An 11,343-nucleotide genomic window follows, 5' to 3' on the forward strand; every position below is an offset into this window, starting at 1 on the left:
TAGCTATGTCTAACGTCTTAAACTGGACAAGTATAAGCAACTCTGCTCACACTCTTTTAGACACAGAGATGTGCTTAGAGGAGTCAGGTTTCTGTCGGGTGGGACTTTTCCTGCCAGCCCTGTGTTTCCTGAAGAACAATCAAGAGAAAAGATTGCAAACTTGAGGTACAGAGCAGATGACACCATGGAAGGGCAACTCACATTGCTCCCTTCTGGAAGGAAGAGATTTTAAATGTCTTTATATTTCCTCCACAGTCATTTGCCAGTTAATGACAATTTATTGGTTCACTGGAGATGGAGTGGTCGGGACCAAGAACGCAAACTTTACACTGAATAGTTTTACTTTAGGATTAATGTGAATTCTAGAGGTAAATATCATAGCAGCCAAGAACACAGGCCCTGAAGCTTGATAAATACAGCTCTGAATCACAGCCTGACTGACGTCTTACTGGCGTTACCACCGTGGACAAGCTTTCTTACCTTACTTTTCTCAGCCTTAGTTACCTTCCCTGTGAAATGGAAGTAACAGCAGTGGACCTGTCAGTACCAGCTGTTGTGATTCAGCTTCTCCATTAACAGAGAATTGGTAATTGAAGTGTAATGTTTGTTAGTTTTTTAAGAAACAGAGGCCTGCTGTATTTTGTCCCTTTGCTGGGGCCTCAAGCTATTGAATGTCACAGTTGAAACAGCACGCTGCTGAAGCTGGTCAGGTGGCCTTTTCCAGTCCTGAGCATCCTGGAGCCAGGTGACCCCTAAGAGTTTCTGCATTTCCTCTTTCTGAACCATTAACCATTCTTTGATACCCAATTAAGACATTACAGGTTGCAGGAAGTGCTGATTTTTTTAACCAACTCAGAATTGATACAACTTGGTGTAGTAGTTGAGATTTTTTTTCCCCCTTGAAACAGAAGGCTTTTGGGAACAAATGGATTACTTATTATTGCTTGCATAAAAGGTACGCTCTCATCTCTCGAAGCTAGCTAAGGCAGTCACAGATGAGGGAAATGTCAGTGGCAGAAACACACTGTGAGGCTCTCACAGGAGCCTGACCACCAGGGTTGCTGTGACTTGAAGCAGGGCTTCCTCACCAGCAGATCGCACACCACTGGCAGGTCAGATACTGGTCAGGTGTTGAGAGTGGATGGTCAGGTGCGCTCATGTATTTTTGCTTGGTTGCTGGTGAAAGAACACATGGGTGTGGTGGTGCCGTCTGCTGTCAGCTTCCACTCTTTCCATTTTTACTTTGTTACCTCACAGTGCTATGGAGCAGACTTTACATTCTGCAGAAAAGGAACCAGGAAAAAAAATCTACTTACTTGACTTTTTTTTGCCAGTACCTTCTGCCTGAGCCGCAGTCGCGTATCTGTGCAGGAAGGACTGCCTCCCCTCTTGACCTTTCTTGGTCACTTGACATTTTTGTGTGAGAGGCTGCCAGGAGAGGGATTAGTCACTACACGGTGCCAGGTGAACTGATAAAAAGTTGGATGAAGGTGGTCAAAAGGTACAAACTTCCAGTTATAAGTGTCCTGGGATGCACCATGTACAACGGGTTGACTCTAGTTAATACTACTATCTTGTATACTTGAAAGTTGCTAATAGAGTAGATCTTAAAAGTTCTCATCACAGGGAAAAAAAGCTGTAACTATATATGGTGGTAGATGTTAACCAGACTTGTGATTATTTCCCATAATTTGAATCATGGTGTTGTACACCTAGAACTAATATATCTAAATTATAACACAACTTCTTTCTTTAAAAAAAAAAGTTAATTTTTAAAAAAAGCTTTCTTCGGCGATAGGGGCTGATCATGCTTTTGGAACTTTACTTTTCAGAGCCAGGGTGAGCGCCTTCTCTCTAGGGAAGCACCCGAGGAGCTGAAGCAGCAGCCTCTGGCCCTGGGGTACTTTGTATCAACTGCCAAAGCTGAGAATCTCCCCCAGTGGTTTTGGTCATCGTGTCCCCAGGCTCAGAACCAGTGCCCCCTCTTCCTAAAGGTTGGTGGTTTGGTGTCATTTTTTGAAGTTTGTGGGGGATGAGTGACTTTTCTTTGATGAGTAAAATTTCTTACCAAAACTGACCAAAATCAATTTTGTTAAGAAATGTCTTAGTCACTATAGTCTTACTCTGTTCCCCGATTCTCTCGCATCTACTTACAGTCTGAGGATATTTTACAGTTATAGGTAGAAAGTAGAATTTAGGAGAGGAACCCTAAACCATGTCACAAAGAAATGAATCACATTAACCCGAGGAGGAGGCGTCCTGCGACCCAAAGGTCCATCTAGGGAGGACACGTGGTTCTGCGTGACGGTCCTTCTCCAAGTCTGTATCGTACCGCGCTCAGTGAGGCTGAGCCTGGGCGGAGGTGATAACCGGTTGTCCTCTGCCTCCCCTGCCACAGGCAGGCGGCGCTCTTTTCTAGAGTAGGGCTGGAGCCAGCTACTGAGTCCACGTTTACGCTCCCGCCTTCCTGTATGTTTCTTGGGAATTTTTAATCCAAATTAAAGGTTAAAAACAAAAGCTCTCTCACTTCCAGTTTGGGTGAAAGAACACAAAATAAAACCCATTTCTCATCCACAGATTGGCAAAAAGCCAAAGCATGATAACATACTCTACTGGTAGGGCCCCAGGGAGAAGGCCCTGGTGTTTGGGGTGGGAAGGCCAGATAGCACAGCCCTGCACACTTCCCTTTGATGCAGAAATCCCACTTCTAGAAATCTATTCAAAAGAAACTTCGGCAAAAACCAAATATGATGTATGTAAAAGATTAGGAACAAATGTATACCAAACCATATGGTACATCCTCACGGTGGAGTATTAGTCATTCGTAACAAAATAGGGAATATTTTTATATAACTGTTTTATGGAGAATAGATGGTCATGGAGTAATCACTAAGATACACACACAGACATACCTGCAAATCTGGAAGGTTAAAGCCAGAAACAATTGAAGTCATTTTCTTTTCCTGATGACTTAACACAGTATTATGAAATCAGAGAATTCATATAAAAAACCATGTAGTCTTTACTTCCAATTAGAATTATCAGTATGAACCTAGATTTATTTTTTCCTCTCTAAAAAAGTATACTTTTTTTTTGTTTTCTTAGCTCTGCCTCCTGAAAAGACTGAGGAGCAATGATAGCTTAGCAGCAGTAATACCTTTGACACAGTTGTGGTCCCTAAATACCACTTATAATTCAAAAGAACCAGAGTTCTTTGAGGAAATGACAGATCCCAGTCTGAAGTAAGAAATGTTCAAGATGTACGTGAGACATCTTGTCACGCCTAAAAATAAGGAAGTTACCAAAGGTTATTAAAGTCCTATCTGAGGACCCAGTAACCAATTTGGAGGGGTTCCCGCGGCCCAGGGATGGCATCATTTGATCACTAACATGAACAGTGGTAGCAGCAGATTGATACAAATCCATGGGTTCATAATTTTGCTGAAAAACAAAGCATTTATAAGTTTCCTTTTGAAGAGGCCAGAGCCATAACTCATTAATCTAAAAATTGAAAAACAGAGGATCAAGCATTTATATTGCCTCTTCTTTACATACTATATTTTTTAGTTATTTAATAAAGTAAAACTGTGCTAAAACCAGTACATTAAACATTGATGGGGAACTAAGTAGTGGATAGAGCATGCTGGTACCTGCTGAATCCAGAGATCCGTCTTACCGCTTCAAGGGGACAGCTGACAGCAGGGGCCTTTAGGTGCGATGAGCCGGCACAGCACCAGCGCTGAAGTGTAGGGGTTGGGAGGGAGGAGCCTGCCACCAGGACAGTGAGCCGTGTCCAGCCTGGGGCCTCTGCAGATTAAACCAGAAGAGAGATACTATTGAATTATTTGCAGTCGTTAAGCTTTTTCTTCCCCCAACTCTAGGATACGGAGTTATGTGGGGATCACCTTGGGGTTGCTGAGCAGTTTAAAATTCGTAGACTTATAGAAGCCCTGGCTTGTAAGGACTTGAGAGCGCGTCTGCGTCTGGCAGACGTGGTCCTGCCTTACCTCGGCCCGGTGGTTGACTAGACCAGGACGTAACTGTCTTCATTCTTTTCCCAGGCTTCGCTGCATCACCACATTTCTGTAGCACAGACGGACGAACTTCTCCCTGCCAGGAATTCTCAGCGGGTTCCACATCCTCTTGACTCCAAAACCACGTCTGATGTTTTAAGGTAGATTCAGACCTCAGCAACGTAGCAGTGCAGTTTGAAATTACAGACTTGTGGTAGTCACGGACGAGGTGCTGCCTTCTGTGCAGTGGAGCATTGTCTGGCCAGGGAGAGCCACAGTCCCTGGTGCGCGCACAGGCTGGACGGTGGGGCATGCTTCGTCACCTCCGGTCCTCATGTGCCAGGACAGTCGCCCCTGCGTCCTGTTCAGAGGGAGCATTTCATGGAGATGAAAACAGAATTAGGGGGTGGGTAGGTAGAAGACAGTCTGGAACTTAAAGCACTCGACTTTGGAAACCTTTTCTACCCTGCCTGACATAGATTATATAGATGAAATTCAGACAGACACAAATTCCATACCTGGGAAATACCTCCCAGAGTGTGTACTGATGCTCCTGCACTTCAGCAGGTTGCAAACATTCTTCCTGTACCTTGAGAAAATATGCAGGCTTTTTTAATGTTTTCTAACTCTTAAATGATTTGAAAATTATAGTTAAGCAGGAACCTGAACTTGACTTCTAGAGCAACACTGTCCAGTAGAAATACAATGTGAGCCACATATATAATTAAAATTTTTCTAGTGGCCACAATATAGTAGTAAAAAGAAATCAGTGAAGTTAATTTTAATAAACTTATTTATATCAAAAATACGTGGTAGTAATGTCAAAATATCAAAAAAATATTATTTCAACAGTAATCAATGTAACAATAGTCATGAGCTGTTATTTACATACTTTTTTAATGCTCAGTCTTTGAAATCCCTGCCCCTGTTCTCTGCAGACAGCCTGTCTGAATTCACGTGTGGCCGCTGGCTGCCGCAGGGGGTGGGGCAGGGCTAGCAGGAAGGTGAACTGAGAAAACAAACTCAAGGGCAGAGCCCGGGCCAAGCTAAGGAATGCCCTTAGGCTTTCTTCCTGCAGACATCTGGCACGTTAGGACTTCCGGAGCAGCCCCACCTCTGTCACGCCTGGTGCCCTGACCCGTGTGTTCTCTCCGGCAGGTTTGTTTTGGAGCAGTACAACGCTCTGTCCTGGCTCACGTGCAATCCGGCCACCCAGGACCGTACCTCCTGCCTTCCCGTCCACTTTGTGGTGCTCACTCAGTTGTACAATGCCATCATGAATATACTCTAATTGGAAAAGCACTTGTTCTCTCTGGCTCAGTTCCTTCTCCCTGCAATCTCAGTCCAAGGAACCTGCTACACTCTGCAAATGCCCCACATCCTCCTCCGAGACCACTCTCCACAGTCCTGCACTGTGATTACTTCTCAGCAGGCACGTGTCATTTCTGCAGTGTTCATTACCAGAGTGACTCACTGACACTTCTCTCGTGGAACCTGGAAACTTCCATAAGCAGTGACTTTCAGCCAGTGTTATGGTGTGTGTGGCCCCAAACCACTGGTCCACAGGAAGTTTTTTTTGCTGTTGGTTTTTAAGAGGGAACCAGAAGAGACAGTATCCTTTTGCACAAGAGTCTGTGTTTTCAGTCTCTGTTTAATAAGGGCAGTTTAGCCTCTGGATGAAATCCTCTAGTTACTGGTGTATGGCCTGTGGGTTACCTGAACTCCATCATCGGGGACTCGTGAAAACTAAGAACCAGCTCAAGTGCACGCTTTCACACTGGGGTTTCTGTCTCCCTAGTGCTCCCGTCTAGGCTGGCACGAGTGCTTGGGTTGACTTCATACCTGTGTGTAGATACAAGAGGTCTGGAGACATCTTCATTTTGTTTATTTATTTTAACTTGTTTTGTCATATGGTTTCTGTGACTTTCTTTTAATTTTTTTAATTCACGAGGACCAGGTACAGTAGCTGAAACCCAACTCAGATCCACCATAGGATTCTTCAACTACATACCTCTGTCCTAGAAGCCGGAAAAGGAGTGGAAACAAATGGGGGAGATCATGCCTACAAAGTAATATATTCAAAACCACCCAGCAGTAGGTGTTGAGAATAAGCTGGGTAAACATTCTGCCATATTCCTTATTCAAAGTGGTCAGCGTTTCATGAAGGATAACATTTTTATACAGAAGGCAGTCAAGTTTAACCCAGAGCCATGGAGGCAAGTACCTTCATTAGTTTTATATAGTCACAAAGGAAATATATTTTCTAGTGAATTCTTACTGAAAGCCAGGTCTCTCCTCTCATTAGATCAAAAGGGACTCATGTACATATCACAATCCAAAGTGTCTGCTCATAAAATCAGTTATAAATATGGTGAAGTTTTTCTGGACCATAGGAATATTATTTCAAAGAAATATTGCAACTTAACCATTAAATTAGTACTTGAAGTTGAGCCTTCATGGTGGGACTTTTAAAAAAAAAAAACAAACAAACCACGCCTTTTTAAAGCATTACGGCTAATTGAAGTGTTTTATGACTCCTCATTCCAGGCCCGAGAGGGTTGTCTCTAAGACTCCGTCTCTCCCCCGCACTGCCGTGCGTCTGTGAGGGCGCCGGGCGTGGGCTTCCCTCCTGTGAGCCGCTCCGGTCAGGCTGTTGAGCTCTAGTCGTCTGTGGAGAGAATCATGCAAATTTTTAAAGTTCTTCCAAGAGACTTCCATATCCTGGTTATTAACAAAAAAAAAAAGGAAAAATGTAATAACTGATATGATTTTGTAAAAGTATTTTTCTTGAAATAATCTAACGTTTAAAACATTATATTAAAAAAGTTGTGTGGTGGGAATGTGAAAGCAGAGAAGTAACTTGTAAATGGGTAATTTTGTTCTCTGTACCACCAATTGATGCGGGGGGGTGGGTTTGACTTTCACAATGTATAGGTTAAAAAAAAAATCTGATATATCAAACCATTTGTATCTAATATGTACAGTGTAAAATTGACTTTAAAAATATTGCAGTGCTATTTTTTCTTAATCAGAAAGGAAAAATTCTCAAGGCCTTTTGAAGAGCATAAGATGATGAAGATTGTAAACTTGTATAAAATTATCTTGGTGAGAAGACAAATTGTAAAGTAGATATTTGTAATCTTTTACCACTTTGGGGTTGCTTTTTTCCCCAGAATTCATCAGAACTTTGAATTTTTTTTTAAATGGGCTGTTTTTAATGCAGGGGCTTTTCTTCCCTAGAAACCCAATTCTCAGCAAAAAAAAAAAAAAAAAAAAAAAAGAAAAACCCACAAAAAAACAAAAAACCCCTACAAAAATTTAAAAAAAAAAAGGCAGCAAAGGGTAGTTTTCATCTGGTGTCTTTTATTTAAGTTTTTTAAGTTAAGAAAAGCTGGTGACATATTTATACGTTTTTGTGCAAAAATAAATGAATGGCAATAGATTTTAAAAAATCTTATTATGTACTTCTGTGTGAAAAAGTCTGTATAATAATCCCTTAAATATGCATTATTTTACTTGTGAGTTTTTTACTGAATTAATCTGAAATGTACAAGCCCTGGATTTGCTACAGAGTGAGAACTTATTTTATTTTTTTTTTTTTAATTTTTAATTTTGGAAATTCTGCAGAAATCTGAACTCTTACCATGGTTTGAACTAAAAAGGGGAAGCGGGGAGGGGAGAGGGGTGGGATTGTCCAGCATGCTTGTATGTATATTTCAGAACCTTTTTTAAATGTAAAAGCTGTACATTTCTGGGAAGTTCTGAATTTCTTTTGTTTCCTTTTTTCCTTCAGGCATTTTGCAGTGAGCTTCTTTTATATATAGCAAACAATTTGAAAGAATACAAAAATATGTGAAGTTCATTTAAAAAAACTACAGTATAGCGCTGGTACAGTACACTAAAAGACTTTGATAAAAAGAAACAATACTAAAAGGCCTCCATTTTAAATGTCATTCATATATACCTTGTGAATGAGAGCTATATACTTTTACACACTTTTTTAGAGGAATAAATTATTGAATTACTGAAATGTTGAGTGGCTTTTTTCCCCTTCCATCCTGCCTTTGTAATAAAAATGATCTACACCTATTCAAAAGGTGTTAGGTATTACGGATTGAACAGTCCTTGACCAGGAGCCAGGCTCGACCTTTCAGAGTAAAATTTCACTCCCCTAGTCACCACATCTAATAGGTATTCTCAGATGGTGTTCACATACTCCAAGGTACAAGTGCATCCCTAGGTCAGTTTGTAGAACACACACACGGCATTGAATTTGGAGCCCTGGTGTTTAGTTCCTTAATTGTTTTGAGCAGATCACATCTAACAGTGTTCCTACCTCGTAAGACTGTGGTCAACCCTAGAAAAGATTACCCGTCTGTTTGCCACTTCCTTTCTCTTCATGGTCCCAGCCAGTTTCTTTTTGATGTTCCTTAGAAATAACACTTCCATCTCTCTCTGCTGTTTTCCCAGTTCCCAGGCTGGTGACAGCAGTACACCACCTAACACACCACATGCAAGCAAGGCACTCGTGACTGCCTGGCTCCCACTTCGTTGCTCTCTCCTCTTCTGGTCCATTCAGTAGGAAAAACCACTCTAGGTCAACACCAGGATGCGGCAGAGCCCACTGTCAAAATTCGAATAAATCGAAAGACCTTGCTTTAAATCTTCCTCCAACTCTTCGGAATTGCACATTGTTCTGAATCTGACATTGTCTGGATCTGGAGCTGAGACTACTCAACCTCAGATACTTCATCCACAAATGAGGGAGGAGGGTGAGTCCATGAGAAATGCTCTGCAAACTAAAGAGCGTGTCCATGTTGTTACTATTGTACTATGGAAGAAGGCTGAGAAAAGTGGGGCCATTTTTCTGTTAAAAGATAGTATTGGCCTCTGTCTCGTCCAGTTACCACTGTCTTGTGTATAGTTCTTAGCACTCCTGATAATCTGCTTTATTTAGCATTATTAAAGAACCACGTATTTCCTAGATCCTGATGTAATCAATCAGGTCAGTCCAATGATTCCTGTGTCTCCTGAAAAAGCAGGATTAGGTGGTATTTTTCCAAGCAATTTATTAGCTTGGATTCTGTCCTCATACAGTGGATGACACTTTATGCAACAATTAGTGAATGTTAGATTTATTTACATAAGAAACTTTGTTTTTATAACCACTGTTAAATTAGCTGTACCAATTTGGCCACAGCAGCTGAATCTCTATGAGGTAAGAAAAACTGTCAAATGCGTTAAAGTATTTTGCAAATTAGATGTAGATAAATCTGACGTGGCACTCAAGAACCACCAGCCTCCAGCCATTTGCACTGCTCAGATTCCACAACACCAGTTCACCCCCTCCAACGATGCCATCACATAGCTTTATGTTCCTATTTGGGAAGTCATGGAGCCAGGGATTTGATCCCAACAAATCCAACAAAAATCTTTATAAAAAGTACACTTTGCCAATAGAAGTTTTTAAAGGCAGATTTTTCATATTATCTTGTTATGTTATATTGATGTTAAATGATTCACTTGTTTACTCCCCCTTGACAAGAAAAGGTCACTTTAACAGTAATTATTTCATGTCATTAATACCTAATGAGAGGCCATTAGAAAACTCTGTTGTGCCGGGTAATTGCATGGTTGTTAATGTTTGCCCTGGGCACCTTACTCTGCTTGGAACCAGATTTACCAGCCTCCCACCACTTCACTTACAATTCTCAGGTCACAGTGAAAAAAAGTTAAAAAATAAAATTCTCAGGTCAACTTTAAAAAGAATTTTTGACATTGAGCACTTCTGGCAAGAACTCCAAAGTAATGAAGCAGGTAAAAAACAGAAGTTGATGAGGAGGAAAGTTTGGATAAGGAGAAAGGTGCTTGGATAAGACTAAAGTGTTGATTTTTCTCTCTAAATGTTATTTTTCTCAACGAGCATTAGTTACCAGGGAAATGGGAAGATGCAGACAGACACTGGGGGCAGTCTCTTTTTTTTTTTTTCTTTAAACAAGCATGGAAGTAAGAAAAGCACATTTTGTTTTAATAATCTAAAAACAGCATTTGTCTGGGCTGTTGTTACTCAACGCTCTGTTCAGATAGAGGAGTTAGTCTGTTGAAGTGAGCTTAAAATCACCCAAACAGAATCGCCCAGTACTTAGAACAAGCAAACACGCTGAAATTAGCAGCACTTTTCAGCGTTTCTCTGGCTGGCTGCTGCCTATTTTATGCCTTCGTTGCCTTGCTAGCAGGTTAGCCATGTTTCAGTCTACCCATTTCATGAAACCACACGACATTCGAGAAAATTGGCACCGCCAGAGCTCCGATCAGAGCGCTGACAAGGAAATGTTTGCTGTGGGGGTAGTCAGTTTAACATGTAAGAGAGCAATAGTTTCATTTGCGCTGGAATGTGTCTGTAAGCATTTACAAGTTAGCACCTCTTATTTAAATCTTACTTTGCTTACTTGGAGGTCTTGATGTAGCCCTTATTAATTTACATGCACTATTTACATAAATAACTTCCTATCTGCCTCCCTTATTTAAGTATGTGACTTTTAACTGTAGAAGAGGGAATGTGCAGTTATACGTGCACACACCAGTGTGTTTCTCTCCTGTTGGTATCTCGTATCACCGCAAAGCTTAGGAAGTTAGCGCCCTTATCAGGTCTAGGGATCAAGGTCATTTTTGTTTCACAGCATGAACTGATGACCTTCCAGTCGTTTCTGTGACACAGGAGAGTTAACCCCATGTGACAACGACTTGAGATCGGGCTGACTATGTATCTTGGTGTTGATAAGAGCAGGCGCCCAGGAAATACTTGTTTTACATAGATTGTTGAAAGGGTGGATCGCACCTCAAAAATCTGAAATTTACCAGCAAATTCATGACATTCTGCTGCTTTTGGGGGGAGCAGGAAATCTATATTTTATGTATTAGAAAATATAAGAATTTCTTTATGTTGTTGATTTAGGTTTTCTATTTCTTATGTCAATTTTGGCAATTTGGATTTTTACAGGAAAAAAAATGAGTTTTTCCAGCATATTACTATGCAATTGTGCAGAGTAGTCCCCTAATTCTAAACCTGTTTTTTTTTGTTTCTTTTTTTCGGTAATGTATGCTTCTTCTCATTTGTTTCTAACTATTTATGTGTTGGTTGTTTTTTTTTCCTTGATTGATTATTCTAGCAGTTGCTGTTTTTCAGTTTTGTTTGATTTAAAAAAAAAAAAACAGCTCTTGGATTTAACAATTCTGTTGTTTTTATCCTGGCTTTTAATCTTGTTCCTTTTCCTAGTTTCCTTGAGGGTTTTGTTTTATTGTCCTTGAATCTTAATTGCCTGCTTAGTTA

At 40.8% G+C, this 11,343-nt stretch overlaps 1 protein-coding gene across 1 annotated transcript in view; it reads left to right on the top strand.

The window, feature by feature from the left end:
• MED13L (mediator complex subunit 13L) overlaps positions 1 to 8,043 on the top strand; it is a 254,112-nt gene extending 246,069 nt beyond the window's left edge. The window contains 3 exon segments of the mRNA XM_032471688.1: positions 1,833 to 1,994; positions 4,062 to 4,174; positions 5,172 to 8,043. Coding sequence (XP_032327579.1) covers positions 1,833 to 1,994; positions 4,062 to 4,174; positions 5,172 to 5,304 — 408 coding nt within the window. The 3' untranslated portion in view covers positions 5,305 to 8,043.
• The last annotated feature ends 3,300 nt before the right edge of the window (positions 8,044 to 11,343 follow it).

The sequence above is a fragment of the Camelus ferus genome, chromosome 32, assembly GCF_009834535.1.
Source record: "Camelus ferus isolate YT-003-E chromosome 32, BCGSAC_Cfer_1.0, whole genome shotgun sequence".
NCBI lineage: Eukaryota > Metazoa > Chordata > Mammalia > Artiodactyla > Camelidae > Camelus > Camelus ferus.